This window comes from Anarhichas minor, unplaced genomic scaffold, assembly GCF_050575085.1.
Source record: "Anarhichas minor isolate MPS153535 unplaced genomic scaffold, ASM5057508v1 ptg000004l, whole genome shotgun sequence".
Classification (NCBI taxonomy): Eukaryota; Metazoa; Chordata; class Actinopteri; order Perciformes; family Anarhichadidae; genus Anarhichas; species Anarhichas minor.
Genome location: NW_027466450.1, coordinates 1,427,741 through 1,452,417, shown reverse-complemented (window position 1 = coordinate 1,452,417; position 24,677 = coordinate 1,427,741). Strand labels below are relative to the sequence as shown.

General features: G+C 40.1%; 1 protein-coding gene and 1 long non-coding RNA gene across 2 annotated transcripts; both read left to right on the top strand.

The window, feature by feature from the left end:
* The first annotated feature begins 6,339 nt into the window (after window positions 1-6,339).
* Window positions 6,340-9,277, top strand: LOC142962383 (GTPase IMAP family member 9-like). Its single transcript, XM_076102825.1, has 2 exons — window positions 6,340-6,425; window positions 7,850-9,277. The coding sequence occupies exons 1-2, from the start codon at window positions 6,410-6,412 to the stop codon at window positions 8,911-8,913; spliced, it is 1,080 nt and encodes a 359-aa protein (XP_075958940.1). The 5' UTR covers window positions 6,340-6,409; the 3' UTR covers window positions 8,914-9,277.
* Window positions 9,278-10,341: 1,064 nt separating this feature from the next.
* LOC142962377 (uncharacterized) lies at window positions 10,342-12,929 on the top strand. The gene is made up of 3 exons (XR_012957313.1): window positions 10,342-11,018; window positions 11,120-11,214; window positions 11,548-12,929. It is a non-coding gene; the product is annotated as an uncharacterized LOC142962377 (long non-coding RNA).
* Window positions 12,930-24,677: the final 11,748 nt, after the last annotated feature.

Here is a 24,677-nt window from a genome sequence, read left to right as displayed (position 1 = left end):
CCTGGGTGAAGACTTGGCAGTGATAGTCATAAATGGTGAGATGTTCTCAATAGGCAATAGTAAAGTACAGACGATGTACATAACTATTCATACTGGGTGTTAGGGTTACATCCTACTGAGAGCGCCTAGGGCTTAGCCATACAAGACAAAACAATGCTACATTTGTCTGGTCACCGGGCTGTCAAAAAGCATTCGAACAGGTGAAAACACTCCTCTGCTCTTCTCCAGTTCTGGCTGCCCCACGCTTGGACAGGCAGTTTCAAATATAGGTGGATGCTAGCTATGGAGGTGCAGGGTCCGTCCTCATGCAAGCAGATGGCCTGGGGATAGACAAGCCTGTTATTTTCTTCTCAAGGAAATTTAACTCCTGTCATTTAAATGATTCGGTTATTGAAAAAGAAGTTCTGGCACTAATCCTGGCCTTGAAACATTTTGATGTGTATGTTGGAGGCAGTGGTACAGCTGTAGTTGTTTACACTGATCACAACCCACTGACCTTCCTTAACTCGTTGCAGTGATCCAACCAGAGGTTAATCAGGTGGTCACTCTTTTTGCAGTCTTACTGTTTGGATATTCATCATGTAAAGAGGACCGACAACGTGGTGGCGGACGTGTTGTCCAGGGCTCCCCAGTAATGAGGGTTTACTATGTGTTGGTCTCCTTGGTTCTCCTCTTGTCTTTTCCTAACCTCCTAAACTGCTTCCTAGGTGCACTGGTTGATGGGGCGGGAGCCTGGTGCAAGGGATGTTGGACTGCTGGAGAAGGTCACTGGTTCACCTAAGATGCTTTTCAGATCACAACAGAATTATTGGTAAAGTATATGGACTCTGGGATTCAGACAATGTTTGTCTTGTTTTGGTGTTATTGGAAAAATGTGTTGTATTATAGTTATGATATTTTGGTACTGGGATTCCCTTCAGGACCCAGCTATTATGGAGGGGTGTGTGACCGTCCCCGAGCTGTTTACTTGTCGATGTGTCTCTTTAATGAAACAGATATCTGGAGGCGTTGATTGCTCTAGTTGGAGGCACCTGGCCCGGTGTTCTCCGAGTATGAAGCTCCGAGATTTTGTTCCCATTTATACAACATCTATTTCTCTCAACACACTCAGCACTCATGCACACACCCTACACCACTGATTTTACTTACTATCACATCCCATCATTTCCCTTGTCGTTTTGGGGTTTATTGCCATCCACTTTAGTTATAATGACTTACTTATTATTTGGCTTCAGTCATGCCACGCTCATTAGCATCACCACAACTTACAGTAAATACTGGATGGACAAGTATGAGTATAATCCTCTGTTGCTGTTTAATCCATTATTTTACCAGAAACAAAGACTTGAGTCTAAAAAAGATGAAAACATATTTCTACACCAGAACATTTTTTTTTCATTTTATATTGAGTAGGGCCTACTTCTTCTACCACAGGAGACTTTGGAAAAGAAGAACAAAAACTGAAATAGGATATTGTTTTCAAATGTTTTCTCCTTTCGTCTCATTTTACAACTGGCAAATCATCTTTTCCCCCCAGTGTTACATTGTAAAGAATAGCATGATTGTACTATCGTGCTATTGTGCTGTGCTTCAGCAGGGCTTCCTGAATGCTTCCTGTGTGCTCCGTCTTATAGCCTGCTGCTATCAATGATGGGTGGGAGCTTAACAAAGAAATATAAACGCTTACCAGTCTGACTACTTCCTGGATCACTCCCTGTTTCAATATTACAGATGAGGTTTTACGCTTTTACATTTCTCAATTCTCTGGTGAAGACAACACCGTTACTATCCGCGCTCACTGTTGGTGACCCTGTAAATATTAATAACAATCACAATTCAAAAAATTAACAGTCTGTGCAGTGCAGAGTAAAAGCACCTTCATCTTGTCTAATGCACTGGTTTGATTAATAAAAATCTGAAACTCATTCATAAATATAATATTCCCGCACTGCTTAAGGATGTAATCCAGGTTACTTGAAAGCCACTTACAGTGTTGTCCCTTCTCTGACTTCTTCTTGTCCATGATCTGCAATGAGAAGGAAGATAACAAGGTGCTGAACAGAGAAGAAGTTTGACTGAGAGGTGACATATGCTAAACATTGATTTGTTTGTTCCCTCCTGTGGAATTCACTTTTAAAAAGACTTTATGTAACTACACAGCACAATGCAAACGTCTCAGGTCACGTGGGGGAAAATATGTAAAGTTGCTGGACAGGAAACCACAAAATGTAGACAAAGTCAAAAGAAGACTGAACACGTCCTGTTTACCCGTTATGATTCTCTATGTCCTCTGCACTCAAAGCTAAGAGCTGGCTGACAATATTTCATATGGCATGATATAAGAAAATACTGCTGTACAAAAAAAACTTCTTATGTTGTACCTTATAATTCTATCGGTGTTTTGTTGTTGTGTGTGTGTGTGTGTGTGTGTGTGTGTGTGTGTGTGTGTGTGTGTGTGTGTGAGACCCCCCTTTCTCTGGTGCTCCAGCAGAATGTATCCCTGTCTCTCCACATACGCTTTTCAGTCCAATTTAAACGGTTACATTTCTTTCTTTCCCTCTTGGACATCATTTCATGTTTATCTGCTTCACCTTTTTCTCTGCTCCAAGCATGTTTTAAGTTGATACAATTTTTGTCGTAGGCTAAAACTGCCTTTTTCAGGGAATCCCAATTTTGTCCATTCTTCCAATTATTTGGCAGTCTGATTATCCTTGTCCCACATGTATGACTTGGCCAATGCATATATATATATTTTTTTTTTCCTGTACCTGTGCACAAGGACAGTAAATTTGAATTTGCCTTCTCATAAAGGAAAAGGCTCTACCTGGACCCAGGTGTCCTTAGCGTTATTCAGAAAGCCCTGGTGTATTGAAGAGTGCCTGGAGAGACAATCTGGCTAATTTACACTTACCAAGTGGTTTTGCCTTGTTACAATATATTGATGATGATTTGCAGGCCAAAGAAGAAGCATGCAAATTAGAATAATTTAGAATTAGAGTTGTCCTATTTAGTTTTTGGCTGCAAATGGTCACAAGGCTAACCGTCCAAATTGCAATTTGCTCTCGATAAAAGTTTCATATTTGGGACATGTGATCACAGCAGAGGACAAAAACCCTCTCTCCAAAAAGAATACAGGCGATTCAAACTGTGCCTAAACTATGAAACTAAGAAACAAATGATGAGCTTCTTAGGAATGACGTCATATTATAGAAAGTGGATCCCAAACTACTCAGAAAGAGAGGCATTCCTCTCTTCCATGATTCATGGTAATATCTTTATGCGCAAGACGAACTGACCCAGACTGATTACTTGACTGCTGCTTTTAATGACATAGAGGATGCATTACTATCAGCTCCGACACTTGGACTATCTAAACTTGACACACTGTTCAGTTCATACAATACGTTGACCTAAGAGACGGTTACATGACATTAGATTTGACTCAGGAACATGGGGGAAGACAAAGGCCTGGTTCCTCTACTAGGTTAGACTCCACAGCACCAGGCCCTCCTCTGTCTGCGTGCTGTTGCACGTGATATTGTGACATGGTTCCTTATGCTGTTTTACAGATTAGAGCAAATGAATACAATAGATTTGCCTAACATTACTTTGAAACAATGCACTACCCTTAATCCTAACACTCTTTTCTCCTACTTCAGCAGATGGAAAGCTGATTAACTATGTAGTTTCTTTTCAACAGGTCTGCATACAGAGACCTGACCTCACCAACACCCCCACTAAATGCTGATTTGTGACTGTTTATGGAGGGTCTGGCATCCTGCTTGCCGGACACGGGTGAAGGGTTTTGTTGTAGTGACCAATGACAAGTTAAAGTTTATACTGACTCTTGCTACACCTTTAGTGCACAACTTAGGCACCCTGTGACTTGCTAGAAGCCAGACTGCTCCCTAAAACGGTATGTGTTATGAAATGTGATGCTCATACTAACGCTTTTGATCCCATTTCAACAGGAAATGCTGCAGCTGATGTTGTGACTATGTAGGCAATTTTTCTTTTAGGTTCGGTGTGTCTACGGAAATATTTCTCACTTATGATATTCAATTATTATAAAATTATGTATGGCTTAGCTTAGATAAATTGCTATGTGATCTCTTCCATTGTTACGCTACAGTAGTTTACAGCAGAGATGGCGTGGCAAAGGGGGGATATGTAATTTAGTTGTAGAGATAGATCCACATTTAGAATATGTTTTAGAATATGCTATCCACATTTCTATTGGTATTTAGTAACGTCATGATAAACCACAACTTTTGAATTAAAATACGGCAAATTCCAAGTCTTGATAAGTCTTGATAAGCCTCTATTTCATGAAATATTACTGTTGATAGTTAATTCAGTTTGTAAGTGAACTTTGTGTAGTACATTAAATATTGTTTTTAATTTTGAACCGGATCCAGCTCATTTTTCTGATGCGCGTGCGCAGTAAGAAGCTCGCAGAAGAAAACTACCTGCGGCCTGCAGGCTCTCTCATCCTTTGTTTTTAAGACTCAACAAGAGGCTCCTCCAACGTCTGGCAGATCTAACTCAGCGGTATTGGCCATATGATTGATCTCATTTCACTGCAGGTACCTTTGAAAGATGCTCGTGTGTCTGTGCTTTGACCGGTCGAGACACTTGAATATTTTTGTCAGTGCGTACCAGTATGGCTCATTCTAACATTATGCGACCACGCCTTAAGTGCGATGTGCTCAAACAGGTCATGTACAGTTGAGAAGAAGGGATGCTCGTGCGTTGTGAGCAGAGGTGTAGCCATGAAGAAGACATCTTCGCTTCACTGTAGACTATGAAGTGACTATGTTTGTGGTCCAGGCCCCTTACTTTGGTCCAAGTGAATCAGGAGTGTTCATGTCATTTATTTTCATAGTGGTTAAAAAAATCACAAATGTAAGGAGAAAATAATAGTTAGTTTTCTTGTCAGTACAGTAGCTGCAGTCGGTGTAGACACTATGATCTTAGGGACACTGTAAGTCACTACTTTAAAGCCACACGATGAGAGAAAAACAACTTCTGATTACAAAGACACTTGTTCTGGCTAAGAAAAGCTGAAAAGCTGAGGGTCTTTCTTGTTTTGCTTTCTCTGTCGTCCTATGTCAGTGATTCCATTTGTATTGGCATAAAATGTTCACAAATACCTTTTAGAGCGAGAAGTACTATATTAAAAAAATCTAAACTTGATAAAGAATGCATTATTGCAGGATCTAAATGGCATTTCATCCCATACGAATCTGCCCTTGTGTCGATTGTCTCAACACTTAGCTTCACATGTTTGCTCCACTTCACCATAGTTATACAGCAGTTTGACTAGTTTCAGGGAGATTCCTTCCCACCCTGAGCACGATGTCAGAGCCATATGTCCACTGTGTGAATATGTTGAATCGACTAAACCTTAAGTATTCAAGCACTAAAGAACCTAAAGATTTAGTCTTGTAAGTCTCTTTTTCTCTTTTCTCAAATTTTAACAGTAATTTCTTTTAATTTCTATTGACGCACGTTCTAGTTAATGTTGTTAATACAGTTTGAAATTCACTTTGAATTGTCTTTGTTTATAGTATGTCATATTAAAATAAACTTGCTTCGCAATGTCTTGCAGCCCTGCACTATTAAGAGAACTGCTGCCTTTTCCTGTAAATACTGAAGGGGATTAAAGAAGTGCTGTCATTTCTTGTAAATGCTCAGGGATGTTGTGGTAATGCAGGGCCTGATACAGAAGACAGTAAACAGGGAACAAACTGTCAGACTTTTGAAAGGCTGAATTCAAACAGAAGTCAAACAACAGTGGGAACTTGCAAAGGAAAGTTAAGTTATAAAACGCTGTGACAAATAAGCCAGCATTTGGTCATCGAGAAAAACCTTTCTCCACACAAGTTCCATATTTATCTGGGATATACTAAGTCATTATCATTACTGTATGCAGAGTTAAATTATTGTCTTTTTTCCTCAATATTTTCAACCTGAGGTTATGGATGTGTTTTGGAAAGGGATCAAGGTTTAAACATTTGAAAGTACTCTTCAAAATGTATCCTAAACTAAAGCTCTGGTAATAACTGAATGTGTTATGTGACACAGCTTGTGAGATTGTTTAAGCTTATAGTTATACTATCTTGATTAATTAATCTAGAATAACTAATGTCTCTTGCTTTCTTTGTTAAGACAAAACGTATACTCCAAAATGATTAAAGACTATATTGTATTTAGCATATATTCTCACCTTTACCCCATTTAATAAAAAATCCTTCCATAACCGAAACCTCCATAAATAGCTTTGGTTTCCCTTTCTATTTGTGGGTGTTGCTTAGTACATATAGGGCCGTTCTAACAGAGCTGCAGGAGACGCACTCTGAACTGTCTGAACTTCAGCTGCAGTATCTACTCCACTCTTAACCCAAACATGGCCAGAAACCTAGGTAAGTCGGAAACTGTATCTATGTTTTAAAGTAAATCATTGTATGTTGATATAGCAGTGCTCACCGCTGAATTTAATTTTATGAAATGTTCCTCTGTACCTCCTATAAACTAATACTGTATTAGACTTACTGGGTAGAACTGTAAATACATTTAGTTTTTCTGACTTTAGTACCATGAATGTAACCTGATGTAAATTCTGGAATACTCAAAATCACAATTTCTTCATCACTATAAAATTTAAAAAAATAATAATTATCCATAGTTGACTCAGATGAATGCAGGTTTTGTTAAGAATCAGAGTCAAAAGTTAATTTGTTCTGTTTTTGTCATTGTATTGTTATTAGGGAGGTTGAATTGTCTTTTGAAGGGAGGTTCAGTTGAGAGTTTTCTTTGATTTATTAAGTGATGTGACTGACAAACAGTTTTATTATTAACATTTTCATTTTATCAAGAATCATTATTTTTTTTAAATCTTAAACACCCTCAAATAAATGTGTCAGTCTGGATAGGCAGACAGGTTTTCAACTTCCAGTTCCACTTTCAGCTGACAGAGGGGGCACTTTAAAACAGTGATTTTCAACTGGTGGGTCGCGACCCGTTTTCAGTGGGCCTTTGCTTATTAAATTAATAAAAAATAATAATCATGTGCTTTTATTTTGAAGGGGATTTTTTTTTTTCATGGAGCGGAGTGCCGTCTATTCACACTCCTTAACAATATTTGGCGTTAATACCTTGTAATGCTAATATCAGCAGGAGATAAACTGAAAACTATACCTCTGTCAAATGACACTATAAGTAGACGAATTGAAGACATGTTGGATGACATCAAACAACAGACCACAGCTCGAATTTAGGGAAGTGGTCATTTTGCATTACAAATGGATGAATCTACAGACATAACAAACAAAGCAGTTTTACTCGTTTACGTGAAACGTGTGTGGGACGGGACTTACAGGAACAATTTCTCTGCACAAGAGAGCTCCCTATACTACGACTGCAGAGGACATTTTCAGCTCAGGTTCAAACTGCACCATCTTTTCATTAAATACATTTGAGAAGTTGAACATTTTCCTTGATTTGGGTCGCGGCTTATCATGTCGGGGTGATGGTGGGTCCCGCAGCCAGACCAGTTGAGAACCACTGCTTTAAAAGACCTGCTGCCTTTTCCTGTAAGTGGTGAACTGAACAGTATATGGACGCCACATTAGATGATGAAGAGAAAGCCAGATGAGAACATTTATTTGTCTCAAATGAAATTCTGCAACAAATGTTGTAAATTGGAACCTCCAACAAAGTCCTTTATTGGCTCTGTCAAAGCAGCAGAATGGATGCTTCTTTTCTCCTATATCTGTACAAGTTTGAGTACAACGTGTGTACAACCTGATGTAGAGTCTTATTCAGTGTCACTCATTCTTCTACACAGGAAGCAGCAGAAAAAATGATGAGGAGCTGAGGATAGTGATGGTGGGGAAGACTGGAATTGGGAAGAGTGCCAGTGGAAACACCATTCTGGGACGAAAGTGCTTTGACTCAAAGTTCAGTGGAAAGTCTATGACTGTATACTGTTCCAAGGGCAACGCTGTGGTGGATGGGCAACATGTTGCTGTTATCGACACCCCGGGCCTCTTTGACACCAGGTTTAACACGGAGAAAACATCTAAAGATCTCAGCCAGTGCATCTCTTATGCTTCTCCTGGACCCCATGTGTTCCTGGTGATCATCAAGCTGGGCAGATACACTGAAGAGGAAAAGCAGACGGTGCAGAGAATTCAAGAACTCTTTGGCCAGGCTGCAGACAAATACAGCATGGTGCTCTTTACTCATGGTGACCTTCTTGAAGACACATCTATTGAGGAGTTCTTGGAGGGTTGCCCGGACCTGCAGGAACTAGTGGACAGATGTAATGGCCAGTGCCATGTCTTCAACAATAAGCTGAAGGATCGCTCTCAGGTCACTGAGCTGCTCCAGAAGATCAGAATTGTAGCCCAGAAGAACGGAGGAAGCCACTACACCAACGAGATGTTCCAAGAGGCAGAGAGGAAAATCGAAGAGGAGAAACAACGCATCCTGAAAGAGAAAGAAGAGCAAATTCGGAAAGAACAAGAGAAACTGGAGATGAAACTACAGGAAAAATATGAAAAAGAGATGAAGAAAATGAATGACCAACTCAAGGCTGAGAGCGAGAGGAAGAGCAAAGAGTTTGAGGAGAAAATGAAGAAGACGATGGAGAAGTTGGGTGAGGACAGAGAGAGGGAGAGGAAAGAGATAGAAGCAGAGAGACAGAGAGACAGAGAGGAGCAAGGAAAGAATATGCTGAACATGCAGAATAAAATGAAGGAACAGCATGACAGAGAACTGAGAGAAGAAAGAGAAACGTTGCAGACAAGGCATGTACAAGATGCCAGAAAGGAAGCTGAGGAGAGTCATGGTCCTTTGGTTCAAATCGCTCGAGGAATCGAAAAAGTTTTTGGCTGTACAATATCTTGATTTCTCAGGCAGTTAAACTACAGAGTACAGGAATATATGAAACAAAAATTATTTCATCCACAGAACTATAATCTACATTTGCCTTTTTTAATTATCATAATGAATGATAATGAAGCTAATTGTAATCATGTAAGTAGAGCTAGAGACTATTGCTATCAGGCTAAGTCACGCATGATTTATTTTTGAATATGGTCTTAGGAGGTATTCAGTGTGCAAGTTAACATTTCATAGTAATAAATATATGCATATCATTAACATTTAAAAGATCATATAAAAACTGAAGTAACAGTCTTTTCACAAGTTATGTAAAGCTGTAAGTGTTCATATGCTAAACTGATCTTGTAATAAACATGTGATATTAAGACAGGACCTTTTTCTGAGTCATTATTAACTGTTCTACCAAGAGTTCAAAGGTCAAACTTGCATATTACATCTTGCATATAACATATCTTGCCAATTTTTCAGGGTGATGACATCATAGACAGACATTCAAAGCTTCTTTTGAAAAACCTCATTCGAGGCTTTAATGGAAAAAAGGCATTTTGTACAGCGCTGCAAATATGTGTCATTTAATGTCTATGGGTACTGCTGCTGCTGTTAACATCCAGCAACACTAGTGGGCCAAATAATTAGAGAGCTTGAATGATAACAACATTCAATTTGAAAACTTAATTATATATTATATTTAAAAATATAATTGATGTGTACTTTCTTTATTTGATTTGACAGTTGTTGACCACACAGAGATGTTGTTACTACTACTAGGCTACTTGAATATATATATGGCACTAAATAGCGCAAGTTAGACATTATTGTAATGTCTGGACCTTTGCACGAGTAGATTTTCTCAATCTGGACCTTTTGGAATTTTAATTGAATACCCCTGCTCTATCAAATATTACTGATTCACTTCACTTCACTCTTTTTTATAACAAGTTCATTTTTATTGACCTCGCATTGCAATTCTTCTTGCATCCGGGTGTAAACAATAAATAAATTGTATCCTTAAAATCCTATAAAATGAACAGAATCTGTGAAGGGTCTTTTACTTTGACAAAGTAGTCCTCTGCAGTTCATCTGATGTAGATTTTTCTCTGTGAGACTGTAAACATATGTTGTTAAGTATTAAGTTTACTGACATCCTCTCATGAGTTTCTGACCAGGAGCCGACTCTGAAGAGAAAGAGCCGGCTCTCTGCTGCTACTGGAGACCTTCCCCACAAGAGGAAGCGCACCTCCGTGGCCCGTCCCCTCCCTGAACATCCAGAGGTTTTGGACTGTGTCCCCACTCCGCAGCTTTCCACTCCAGCTCGGGACATTCCAGGGTCTTTGATTTGGTCATCAAGCAGAAGCTGTGGGAGAGACTGGACCGTCCTCTGTTTACCAGAACACTCAACGGAGACGGACTGGTACACGTGGACGCCTCCTACCGGGTTGGAGTCTGCCCTCCCCTCTACGAGGTGGACATTTCAGGGGAACCAAGGCCAAGGACACCACCAAAGAGCTAATCACTCAGTAATGATCAATTAAGATCAGATCTGTAAATAATATTGCAAATAAGTTTAAGTATTGTAGTTGTAATTTAAGAAATGTAGTTTTATGGTAAGTATTGTAGTTTTAAGTTAAGTATTTAAGTTTAACTTGCAAATAGACAAACTCCTCTTCACTTCCAGCCTCTGTCACTCTGCTGCAGATCCAAACTCTGCCTCCAGCTGACAATAGCCTTCTCCTGCCTCCACCAGCTATTACCACCTAACTGCTGCCCCATGCTCCACCTGCAGCCTCTGAAGTGTCATGCTCCAGACAAGCTACATCAACAACTTCCATTGACCAGCATTCAACCTGATCCACCACCTGCAACCTCTGCCAGCCTCCACATAAAGCCTCTGCCAGAACCTGCATTTGTCGCCTCCACCTGCATATTCTAGCAGAAGGCTGTAGCCTTATCCTCCACCTACAACCATCACCCTGCACCTCCAACTCCGCCTGAAGAATCTGCCAGACAACTGTAGCTCCACCTACAGCCTCCTCCATCAACCTGCACCACTGCCTCCTGTAGCCATGTGAAGACCTAAGAGAGGAACAGCAGGGACCAGAGACACACTGGTAAATAGAACCTTTCAGATAACATGCAACAACATAGCTGAGTAATAATCACATCTCTGGACTGATAAAGTAAAGCTGTCTTTCTGTTTACATTCTGACAGGTGTCTCAGAAGTATTTCCATTCGCTGACTGACTGTGATGCTGAACTCCATGGACCAAAGAGAGCTCTTCTTCCTCCCACTAGTCTGAACTCAAGGTAGTGTTGATCAGGTTGATGTATAGCAGTGTGATGGATTAGTGTCTCAGGGTTTAGCCATGTGTTTTAACTTCATGTGGTCATTAGATATGATCAATCCTGTAGAAGTCATTCAGTTAAAACAAGGATGTTACATGTTTGAGTGATCATCTTGGAATAATATCTGACGTGGAAACTCTTCATTAAAGGAAAGACCTCAAATGTTAGAAACTCTGTTTCCATTCTGAATGTAAACACTCCGACATTTGACTCTGAGTGTAATGTTTTTTTTAAAGGAGCTTTGGTGATGCATGGTCTTTTAATACAACACATTTTCTTTGTGGTTTTCTCCAGACTCTGTTGGACTTCACACGTCCAGATCTACCAGGAGCTGATCAAGGGCCTCCAGGACAATTCCTTCTACGACAAGAGTCGTGTTCCAGAGATGCTTATTCCTCCTCCACATTCACCACCAGACTCCTGCTCCTCCTCCAAACTGAGAACGCACCTCCCTGTCTCTGTTCGCGACCACCAGTTTCTCCCCGAGCAAAGTTAATGGAGATCTGAAAGCAGAGACGCTCCAACAAGCTTCCTAAAAAATAACTTTCTCTGTTACTGTGTACCTGTAAGCCTTTGCACTGATGCTCATTAAATTCCATCATTGTCTGCAGTCATCAGATCAGTCTTGTTTGTGTCCACAGGAATTCACATGAAACAGATACATTCATATTAGAGATCATAGTGAGTTTGTGTGATTTTGAATGACATTTCCTCGTCACACTTTTATTATTATTTTTAATCTTTCTTATTTTAGTTTGCCAGCAGACACCTTCACTTACTTGTAATGTTTTGATAAGCCATCTTTTATGAACGGCTATGGACTATATAATAGCTTATAAATGCTTGTGTTTCTCTCATTATAAAAAAATCATCCAGTCTGACGTTAGAAGTGTTAGTAAGTCACTAATGAAGGGCTGACTTTCTCAATTTCTAATATGCCCTCAGCAAAATGTTTCAGTCAACTGCAATTATAAATTCAAACACATCATTAATAATACATTTTTATATTAATCAATCAATTATGCAGACGCCCTGCAGTCCTTTCTTTCTTTGAAGTGAATAAAACATCTAATATACACATATAGGTGTTTATTTTACGACACTGTGATTTTTTTTCTGTAGATTTCTCCGAAAATCTTTTTTTCTCTTTTTGAATAAAAATAATGCTTATTTATATTTTGCTAAATTTGTTATATTTTCCACTTCTTCTTTGCTTCTTTTTCTCGTCATCTGAACACTTTCCACCAAATTTCCTTTCAAAATAAAACTTTGAATACCTTTAAGGCATATTTTGTCGAGGTTGCGAGTTGAGTTAACGTAAGCTTCAATGATTTCAATCACAGCAGCTCCTCACTTAAACAGCAGACAGTTTAATGAGCAAAGCGTTCAGGAGTTTCAATAAGAACTGAGCTTTTTACAGAGTTCTTATGAGTCTGTTAGACCATGTTCTTTGAGGGATCTGAATCTCTTGTCCTTTGTTGCAAAAGCCAAACGTGACACTAGGTGGCAGAAACTCCATTATTTTACAGTCCATCAGACACTAAGCAGTATCACAGGTAACAGCCGTTGTGATTGGCTATCAACAGTCAAGTGCTTGTGTTACAACCAACAAAAGCAATCTAAATATGTATTTTGTTATGCTTCTTTTCCCTGTCTTTTTTAACACTCTTAATCAAAGTGCCCTTCAAAATACGCTCCGGGGTGGCGCATCACGGTTTTGGATTTTTAGTGGCTAAAATTTCTGTCAATCAACTCCAGGACCCTCCTACTGCATTCCTGAGTCTCTTCCGCATTGAACGAGGTGTTATAGCCTGAAATCGGCCAATCATAGGCTTTAGAAAGCTCCAACACACACACACAGAGAGACAAGAATATCTCTGGAGGCCACATAAATCGGGCCCTGAGAGGTCAAAATGGCTCAAAATTATGCCAAACTGCTGTATTAGGATAGATTGAACACTATTAGTGATAAAACAAGTGAAATATATAGTTATATAGCATATCAAATTAGAATAGAACAGCTGCAACAGCTGGTTACAAAATGAGAATTTGGCTTGACCCCGCGTGACCTCTCTGAACTGAAACCTCTATAACTTTGGCCTGCTTCACTCTATCAAAGTAAAACACTGTGGAGACTTCTGACCTGTTGTGCTATGATTGTGGAGTATTTTTAGGCAAATTCCTGCATTATTTCAAAGACAGAAAAACAATAAACGTGCTTTTTTTTCATACCTGAAAACTTTCAATTTGAGCTGTGACATCTTCATAACATATACACTGATATTTACACATCTGAACAAATATCACAAGTGTTTCTGTTATTATAACATCACAATTATTCAAATAGACCTTGTAGTTAGAGAGATACACTCTTTTGAGTAAGGGTATGCAATTTTCGAGCAGAGGCCTAAAAATAGGGCTGGGGTTTAAGAGGTTAACTCGTTGCAGTGATCCAACCAGAGGTTAATCAGGTGGTCTCTCTTTTTGCAGTCTTACTGTTTGGATATTCATCATGTAAAGAGGACCGACAACGTGGTGGCGGACGTGTTGTCCAGGGCTCCCCAGTAATGAGGGTTTACTATGTGTTGGTCTCCTTGGTTCTCCTCTTGTCTTTTCCTAACCTCCTAAACTGCTTCCTAGGTGCACTGGTTGATGGGGCGGGAGCCTGGTGCAAGGGATGTTGGACTGCTGGAGAAGGTCAATGGTTCACCTAAGATGCTTTTCAGATCACAACAGAATTATTGGTAAAGTATATGGACTCTGGGATTCAGACAATGTTTGTCTTGTTTTGGTGTTATTGGAAAAATGTGTTGTATTATAGTTATGATATTTTGGTACTGGGATTCCCTTCAGGACCCAGCTGTTATGGAGGGACATGTGACCGTCCCCGAGCTGTTTACTTGTCGATGTGTCTCTTTAATAAAACAGATATCTGGAGGCGTTGATTGCTCTAGTTGGAGGCACCTGGGCCCGGTGTTCTCCGAGTATGAAGCTCCGAGATTTTGTTCCCATTTATACAACATCTATTTCTCTCAACACGCTCAGCACTCATGCACACACCCTACACCACTGATTTTACTTACTATCACATCCCATCATTTCCCTTGTTGTTTTGGGGTTTATTGCCATCCACTTTAGTTATAATGACTTACTTATTATTTGGCTTCAGTCATGCCACGCTCATTAGCATCACCACAACTTACAGTAAATACTGGATGGACAAGTATGAGTATAATCCTCTGTTGCTGTTTAATCCATTATTTTACCAGAAACAAAGACTAAAGTCTAAAAAAGATGAAAACATATTTCTACACCAGAACATTTTTTTTTTCATTTTATATTGAGTAGGGCCTACTTCTTCTACCACAGGAGACTTTGGAAAAGAAGAAAAAAAACTGAAATAAAACTGAAATATTTACGGCTGTTAACAGCTTTCACATGGCATACATGACAAAACAAGTCTATCATGCAGTGGAGGAAGGAAAGCATGTTTCAATTGTTTGGTGTTTAAAATTATTAATGGAATTTCAAGGTGGGACTTTACTACCAACCGCATGTTGTAGAATGTTTTTGCCGTTCATTGCAGCTGCCAGAGAGAGCTCTGACCGGGTAAACCGGTGAACGTTAAGACTAGCCAGCCACCACAAGGCAAGGTTCATTAAATAACTGTCGTATCTTGCATGCGACAGGTCTGTTGAAGTGATGATGAAGGATGCTCCGTGGACACTGTTCTTGCTGGTATAATAGAGTTTATTACAAACAAGCAACACATGCCATTACAGACGTCTAGATCGTCCGGAGGTCTCAAGTCGAATCCGCAAGTCCCTGCTTCTAGGGCGCTAGCTTCATCTTTATATAGGGTACATGTCATGCAACATACAGGGCGGAACAATGAGAGAATGTATGTGGCCCCCCTCATTCTACACATCCACCCTTCTGCCCCTGGTCTCCTGCACATCTGGTTTTCATCTAAGACCACTACACTCGGGTCTTCGCTGTATCGTGCAAGGCCTGAAAATATACCACATATTCCCCCCTTCGAGACTTACACAAAGTCTCGAAAAAATAACAGAAGAGACATACAAGTGTATGATCATGACAAAATTAACAACCCGTCCTTTTTTAACATTAAAGCAACGGTAGTCCTACGGAGTATATAAAAAAGTGAGAGTGAAAAACCTGTTAGGCAGCTAATTTTTCTTGAAATATCCATTAAACAATGTAAACAGGAAAATTCTCTCACGGTCCCTCTGCCAAGGCAACCATAAGTAATACTCCAAAACACTGAAATGAGAAATTTAGCAATTTGTGTAAGGAAATGACTTTAGCAAATACATATGGAACACTCAGCAAATCAAAACAAAACAATGTCCAAAGTCAGGCTGGTCGACCCATCGCACCTTTCTATGGACCTTTTCCTGCCTACCCCACTGTCCCTAAACATCGAGAAAAAGAAAACATCCGAGGTCCCATTATATTTAGAAACCATCATTTCCCAAGCATTTAATATACAAAGACGAAAATTCATTTTTAATAATACTAATGTAACATTTCAGTGAAGACATAAGACTGTATAACGCTGCAGTTTTCTCAGCAGCCGTGACTCAGGTGTAGTATCGAAGATGTCTTGAATCTGGATGTTGTATCGCCAGTCCACGTTCAGAGTCCTTCAGATTTTCATGTTTTCATGTTTGAAGTGTCTGAATCCATTCAGCCCATCGGAGTCCCTGACAATCCACCACCCTCACAGTGGTCTTCCCCCAATATGTTCTAGAATGAAAGAAAAGAAGGCCAGTATCTTTTGCATACAGAACAGATACACATTAAAACATCAAACACCGAATAATAACACTTCTATAAGTAAAATGTGAGATTATAACTCATAATGTCCATTAATCATTTTGTTCATTTGTTTCCATACCCCCCCCTTCGAGACTAAATAACGTCTCGAAAGAGCAAAACAAAATCAACACTACAAACTACGCAAGCAATAACATAGGTAAATAATAGGATTATAATCATGAGATATTCAAAATGGATATTCCTCCACCACTTCGATCTTTATTGCGTCATCCTCATCCATGTCCGTGTCATATTAGATGTCCGCGTTATGTTTACAAATGTCTTAGGTGCCACAGATGTCGTCACTGTTGTAGCATTCTTCAGAACACCATTCATTCTTTCGCACATCCCTTGACTTTGCGGATGATAGACTGCACCCAGCCGTTGTTTAATTCCAAGTTTTTTCAAAATCAATTTCACCGTCTTATCCACAAACTCTTTCCCATTGTCTGAGGATATTCGATCTGGAAGTCCCCACCTGCTTATGACCTCTCTACATAAGAACTTGGCTTTTTTTTTTTTTTTTTTTCGTTTCAAATGCCCAAAAGGCCATCGTGCGTCCAGGTCAGATTACAGTGTAGCTTAGCATTCCCAGTATCTTTAATCATAGCTCTCAATGGCCCTGTCAAGCTAGCATAATCCTCAACCCATGCTGAAGAATATCCTGCAATACCAAGAAATGTCATCATCTCTCGAACTGTTCTGGGTTTTGGAGCCTTGCGAATAGCCTCCACATGACTCTCAGAGATGCTTCTATGTCCCTGCGTTATTGTTTGACCCAAATAAGTTACCTTCTCCTTACAATACTGCAGTTTCTTCAGAGAGGCCTTGTGACCCTTCTCTGCCAGTATTTGTAGCAATTTAGTTGAGTCCTTATGACATGTCTCCTCATCCGGTGAACAAATGATGATGTCGTCCACATATTGAATTACATTGCTTGTTAATACCTGCTCTATTCCCTCCAAATCGTCTTTCACTATTTTATTGAAAATGTGAGGACTATGTTTGAACCCTTGTGGCAGTCTCTCATACTCATAAGATTGTCCATTGTACGTGAACCCGAATAAGCTGTGAAATGTGTCGCATTTGGCAGAAGTTGGGCTAACAAAGTATGTGGATCCGGTACTTCTGCTTGAAAATCAACCACCACTTCATTGACCGCTCTTAAGTCATGTGTCAGGCGATATGAATTATCTGGCTTCTTTATTGGCAACAAAGGCGTGTTGCTCTGCGGGTCCTGTGTTATTCTTAAAACACCTGCCTTCAAAAGTCCTTCAATCTGTGGTCCAATTCCTCGGATTGCCTCTTCACTCAGTGGATACTGGTTCTTCCAAGGTGGTTTGACTCCTGGTCGGAGTTCAACTCTTACTGGTTGAGCTGACTTCACAAGTCCAATATCAGTACTATGCCGAGCCCACAAACCTTCTGGAACTTGTTTTAGCATCTCTTCTCTCATTGGGTCTGAGTCCATCTTAGTACTGCAGATTGGCTCATGTGTCATTCGCACAGCATGTGGCTGTCCTTGTCCTTGAGCAGAGATCATGATCTTCATGAACCTCTGATCCTCGCTCTTCCAGATGGCAAGATTCTCTGTTACGGGTGTAAAAACAGCTTCTTCTGCCTCCGCCATCATTTCTCCCACTTGCTTCGGCGTATGTTCTTCACACACCCACAAGGTCACATGTGGCACACTCTTCTCGATATCAAACTCTTTGTCCAAATAGTCATTTCTGTGTATCTTCATAGCTGCTCCTTGTGGTCCCAAAATTATACAGCCCGAATTTAGTTGAACTTGTTTTGGTTGTCGACTCAACCATTCTTCTGCTTATGCTTGAGCATCTTTTTTGAAATACTTGAGCGTGCAGTGAAATGGATACTCTGGAAGCTTCGCGTCGGGCATATTTCCGATGATAAACTTTTCCCACAACTTAACTGGCTCAAGAAAATCTTCATTAAGATTTCCGATCCAACATACTGTAGAAGCTTCAGTCTCTGTTGTCATCAATAATTGGTGAACACCCTCGTTTGGCATTTCATCCTTTTTCCTATACACTCCCTTTCTCTTTTCTCTCTCTTTATCTGTTCTCTCCTTCTCCCTCTCTCTTTCACTTTGCTCTCTCTATCCTGTTTCTCTTTTTCACTTTGCTCTCTCTATCCTATTTCTCCTTCTCTCTCTGCTCCCTCTCTTTTCTCTCTTTCTCATACTCTCTTCTCTCCCTGTCTTTTGTGCTTTCTCTCTCTTCGACTTTTCTTTCTGCTCCTTCTCTGTACGTTCCCTCTTCATTTGCTCTCTGTCCTCTCTTTTTCAAACAACTGGAGAATGCCAAGCTCCACTTGCCTCTTCTCCTTGCGTTTTCTCCTCCTTTTTTTTTTTCTTTTGCTCTGCCTTGTATGTTGATACAAGTCTAAATCAATTTTAATTACATCTGGGTTAAGAGTCCCCTCCACTGGCCATGGTTGGTCAATTTCAGGCCAGCGTTTAAGCCATTTTTCCGATATTTTTGCAATGTTTGCAATGCCTCTAATTAGAGGATTATTCTTCTGTACCACTTCAACAGGAGTGATTACCTTTGGATTTTTAGTATTCTTTTTCCCCCTTATGATGACTTCCTCTTATTTTCCGTTATTTGTACTTTAAGAATTAATTGCTACAATTAAGACTATTCAAGGCTATTTAGATTACTTCCCCCTTTCAATTAACCAATTATCCAATTAGCAAATTAACCAATTAAGCAATTACCGATTAACCAATTATCAATGTACCAATTAACCAATTACAAATTAACAATTATCAACTTACCAATTAACCAATTAACCAATTATGCAATTACCAATTTACCAATTAACCAATTAACAAATTAGACAATTACCAATTCACCAATTATCCCTTATCAATTAAGGAATTAACAAACCAATCTGTCAATCAATCAACAAATCAATCAATTATCCAATCAATCAATATTCAGCTCAAATCATCAGACAGTCACCATATTGATGTACACCACAGCACAGATCAGAACTAACCACGCACAATAACAAAAATGGACATCTGCAATTGTCAGCAGAGGTTAGACCAAACAATCATATGCCATTAATTAATTAAATGCATTAACTGGTCAATCAGTTGCCAAGTTTTCTATTTATTTATTTATTTATTTATTTCTCCTATCTGCCTAGAGCATGTATTCTTTCATGTGTATAGGATCAGGTCAGTATCCTCTTAGGCTTATAAATGAAAGCAGGTTTATATGTGTACCCTCAATATTACCTACGACTGCTAAAGAGTCTGTAGATAAATTTGTACCGGCCTTTAGTAGATTGAAACGTAAGCCTCCCCTTTGACGTCAGCCAGCCACACTCCGTGATGTGCCGGTCCACTGCCTTGCCTCCCCTTGTCAATTCTCATTCACCGTAAATGACATAACAGACAAGAAACAGGCAATGATTTAGTCTCTTATGAAATCCTTCGGTCCCGTTAACAGCATACATAAATATTATTTCTGAGTCGACCCCTTTATCTAAACATTGTAGCATTTAGTGAACTCCCACTGAACCCAAACAGTTCAAATGGCAAAGAAATTCTCTGTATCTCCCAAGAGTGTTTTATCATCACCTTTCGACCTCCATCTGGAGGGAGTTTTGAGACGAGGGAGGGGGGAGGGGGGGGGGTGTCAAATTCTACCCTTCTTAAACGAAGTTCATTGTGCATTTAACAGCTCATTTGTTATTTTACGTCCCTTTTAAGAAGAGCTCATGTTTTATTTACTGACTCGTTCAATTCATTACGTCTCCTCAAACGAAGCTCATGGTTTTATCAAATACATCGGGCCACATATCTGTCCTTTCAAATTATTAAATGTCCCGTTCTAAAATCACCACCTATGTACGTTTATTCAATCATAATATGTTTTTTCTTTCTTTCAACGCATCCATTCTCATCCTATGCATTTTTATGGCCCACATCTGGAACACATCAGCAGCTAAGTTCCACACACCCATACTTTCAGCACTCAACGCACACCCATTCTCCCCTCTCTTCAATCCCAAAGTAAACACACACACTCATTCTCTTAGCCTTCTACGCACACCCATTCTCGCTCTCTGCTCAATCCCAAAGTAAACACAAAGTAAACACACACACACACATTTTTTAGCCTTCATTCACACAGCATGCTTTTTGCCGCTATATTTCCTTTTCCTTATAAAATTCATGCTACCTCTGAGGTGTAAATATTCGATGAGAGGCTGCATCAGACACCGTTCGTCAACCAATGTCAGAGTGGTAACAGTCAATTGAATTTGTGAATTTACACTCTCCAGTTATTAAACTGACCATAAGATGTTGTTTCAGGTTTTACGCGGCCCGTATTACTGCTCCTACACTTGAGGGCTCTACCTATCTGATTTGCGGCTCAATCATATGATCATTTCCTTTATTTCCTTATCACTCTTTCCTTTAACCTTTTACATTTATTTATTCAAATTACCTGGATCCAGGTTTCTCCCCTTTTTGTTTTTCTAACTTAATTCCGGACTATGTCAGAGCCATCGTTACGCGGTGACTAATATGCATATGTCTTACCGTTAAGAAGTTGAGGGCCCCTCTTCATTAATCTTGCACGATACTATTTAGCACACCTTATTCGTTACCATGAAGCTATTCTAAACTATTCCTTTTCCTTTTTCCTTTTTCATCTTCCCCCTTTTTTTTTTTTTCCATTAAATTTAGCACGGAGCCTCACTTTAAACATCAAATCAACAGAACATGTCCATAACAAGAAGGTTCTTAATTTACGGTGTGTCCAAGCAACTTTACCCAACAATTCCACATAACAGCCCCAATTAATGACCAGCATTCCATCGAGAGAGCTCACCGTATGTGAAGTCGTCGGAAAGCCGCCAGGTCACTGCCGTCCTGTTCGTGCCGCCATCTATGTCGTATCTTGCATGCGACAGGTCTGTTGAAGTGATGATGAAGGATGCTCCGTGGACACTGTTCTTGCTGGTATAATAGAGTTTATTACAAACAAGCAACACATAACGTAGACTTAATGTAGAATAAGCTCAAGCTAACTCCTGCAGAAAATTGTCTGACCCCACAATCCTTAACCCGACACCCTGGCAAGCACCACATTTCTGTTTTTTCATGAGCACATGGAAGACTTCAATGTCTCAAATCTTTACGAAATAGCAGTTTATGAAAGCTATGGTGTTATTTACACACACCTGTGCTTTTGTGTTTTAGACGGCAATACACAACCAATAAGATTCAGCGGGGACTGTCTGAAGAAACATGTTAGTATTATGGAAGTTCTGCTGCCCACAATAGAGGACGTGTTCTCTGTCCAGCTCATAGCATTGTGTTGTGAATCTGCAGACACACCCTTCACTGAACATGCAGCTGGCTCTCTGACTGTCTGCTGTAACACCAGGCTGTGTGATGTTTCCAACAACCAAACCCTGAGAATAAAGACTTTATTATTAAAAGAAGAAAAACCTGCTTGGAGAGTATTTCTCTAGATTTTGGGCCGTTTTGTCAGAATAACAACTGATTGTAAGGATTACAAGTACGGGAACCCAAAAGCACGACACAGAGTACAAGTACAGTTTGGTTTACTAGTGTTCATGCAGGGTCAAACCGGGAGGTCAGTCAATAAGGCAAACAAATCCAACAAGGGGAAGGCAGAGAATCCAAGCAGGCAGGGTCTGAACAGGCCGAGCACGAATAGTAACGAGGATAATGCTGGAAAGCTTGGCAGTAACACAAGACAATCTGGCAGGGATAAAGTGCTAGTGAACGGACCTAAATAGTGAGGGACTAATGAGGGAATGGGCTGCAGGTGAGATGGGCGTGGAGGACCAGGTGAGGGGAATATGAGTGATGACAGGGGGTACATCCCAAGTCTCTTAATCCTCATTTCCTCGTTCCTCTCTCCTCGCATGGTTTCCTCCATGCATCCCTGGTGGGAGGGACTAAGACGCAAGGAAAGGACCCAAGTGAGGGAAACGGGGATGCAATTAAGAGGCTTGGGATGTACCCAGGGTGAGAATAGCAGGACCTGAAACAACAGCAGAGTTAGAGAAACAGACAGGATGAAAACAATCTCAGATGAAGTGGAATTTGTGACACTGATGGTGTTGCTCAACACATGAATTCAGATAAGTATCACTCCGCACATCTAATCTAATGTTAAGTAGAATAAGTGAGGAAATAGCCAGGAAGACATTCAAATCAGGGAGTACAAAGTATAAAATAAATACACACAGTTAAACATCATATTTGTTGTCGTTTTCATGGTAACGTGATATGTTGCAAGAAAGTGCTGTCCCATTCCTATTTACACCATCTCAACCCCTCACAGTCTCTCACACTCACCCACTTACCAGGTGACGTCAGTAAGTCCTTGAGGGTTCAGGGTTTGAGGCTTTAGGGGGGACATTGGGATTGGGCCAAAGACTCGACCTGCATGTGCGCAAGACAGAAGATATCCAGTGTTAAGCACTACCTCATTTCAAGTATTCAGCCATCACCGATTGTATTATTATGATATAAATGTGACTGTGGTACTAAGCTGTTGCAATTAGCAACAGTCATTAGTGACCTTATAGTATTTTCATAACTCATAATATAACACATCAATTAAGCTGAGAGTTTTGTAAATACATTTGGTTCAGGGGGGAGACGCTGTTTCATATCAGTGTTCAATTTGCATGATATCTACTGGATAGAAATCTCAGTCCAGCTCTCAGTTGGATTGTTATGATCACACGCAGATGTTTGACAGTAAAGCGAGAGGAAGACTCTCCCACCCTTCCTGCTCCCAGACTTATCCCACCGACTGATGATGAGCAACAGATTAAACGTGTAAAATGAGGTCACGGCTGAGAACAATACTGTCTTACTTTCAACACAGTCTGCAGTCTGAGTTAATGTTACAGTTTCACCCCGCACAGTGTTGTCTTGCTTAATTGGGGAGATGGGATGATTGTGTTTGGAAGAAGAAAAGAGGGCGTCTTACTTGTAGTACTGCAAGTGAGACTGTGGTGCCATCTGTTGGCAAAAATACATCGGTGAATAAAAAGTGAATGCAGTTACAATACTGCCATCATGTGGAGGTTGTCCAGATGACATACATGCATCATTAGAGTCCCTTGTTTTTAGAAATGTCGCAAAATGCACCACAAAGTGATCTTCTCACTATGTGCATATAAAGTTGAATATTAATAACAATTCAAAAATAAAACTGTGATTTTATTACTTCACAAAGCAATAACATCACAGACCGTGGGCTGCTCGGTATTGTTGGGGCTAGATATTTTCAGGGGAGACCCAGACTGCTGGGCTTTCGCTGCGAAGTCGCACCAAAAATGAACTGGATCCGGTTTACAATCAAAAAGTATTTAATAAACAAGAGAAGCTAGAACAGTTGCAAACTGAATTACTCTATCGATGTCAATATGTCCCCAGGGCAGAGTTCTCACAAGGCCCACCTAATAGGCCAGCCCAGCTGGTCAACTAGACAGAGTGGTAACGGCGCGAACTCTGGCCAAAACCCTCTGGAACTAGCCTATATTTAAAAGTCTCTGTCCGAAAGTTTAAATGTCCAGTATCAGCCTCTGTGATTGGCCGAAATTCAATAGCCCCTCCTGGCTTCGGGCAGTTATCAGCTCAGTGTTTGGTTGAAGTCGTCCGGACTCCTCCTCTGGTCTTGGTGGTCTCTGCAATGCCTGTCTCGAAATCCCTGTCTGTCCCTTGGCTATTCTTCACAGTTTAATACATTCAATTATTGTCTTTTATGGCTTAACACTTCTATGGTAAACATACTGTAAACATATTATACATTCCATAAGTAAATATATTGTGACTTAACATATTTTGACATTCTTATTATTGTGACACTTCTACTCACCACTTGGGGTGTTATTAATCCTACTAATAATGTTTTTAATACTGAAATCCTTCACAGTATCATCCCAGTGACAAATAAAAAGCCCCACATGGTACTCAATTAAATGCGATAAATTTGGGTTTCATGAATTGTGCAATCTTTGCATGATGTCGATGGAAGCATGCAGTGATTCAAGTTTAGTTTAGTTCATGTCTACTCATGTCTACTGCCTTTCTATTCATTATTTTATATCTAAATCAACAACAACACAAATGAAACTGCTGACATGTTTCATTCTTGGTTGAACCTTGTATGTATGCTCTGGGTCAAGATGATGTGAATCGTATCACACACATCACGGATTTATGGAAACACCTATTGTAAACACACACACAGTCCAAACTATTTACATTTACACAATTTACTATAAAATAAAATCTCTCTCACACACGCATGCCTGCGTTAGTGGGAACTGGAGGGGGCGTGGCCACATACTAGCGTCATCGAAAAACGGCCTTTCTGAGTTGCACTTGAACCTAACAAGTTTACCTGCGGAACCTACAAGATTGAGCTCTCAGAGATCTGATCACCTCGAAAACAAACTGTTGGAGAACTGAGTTGAATACCTACAGCAAACAATACCTGTTGGATATAATGGCTTCCAGTAGACCCCCGGTGTGCAGACCAGTGTGC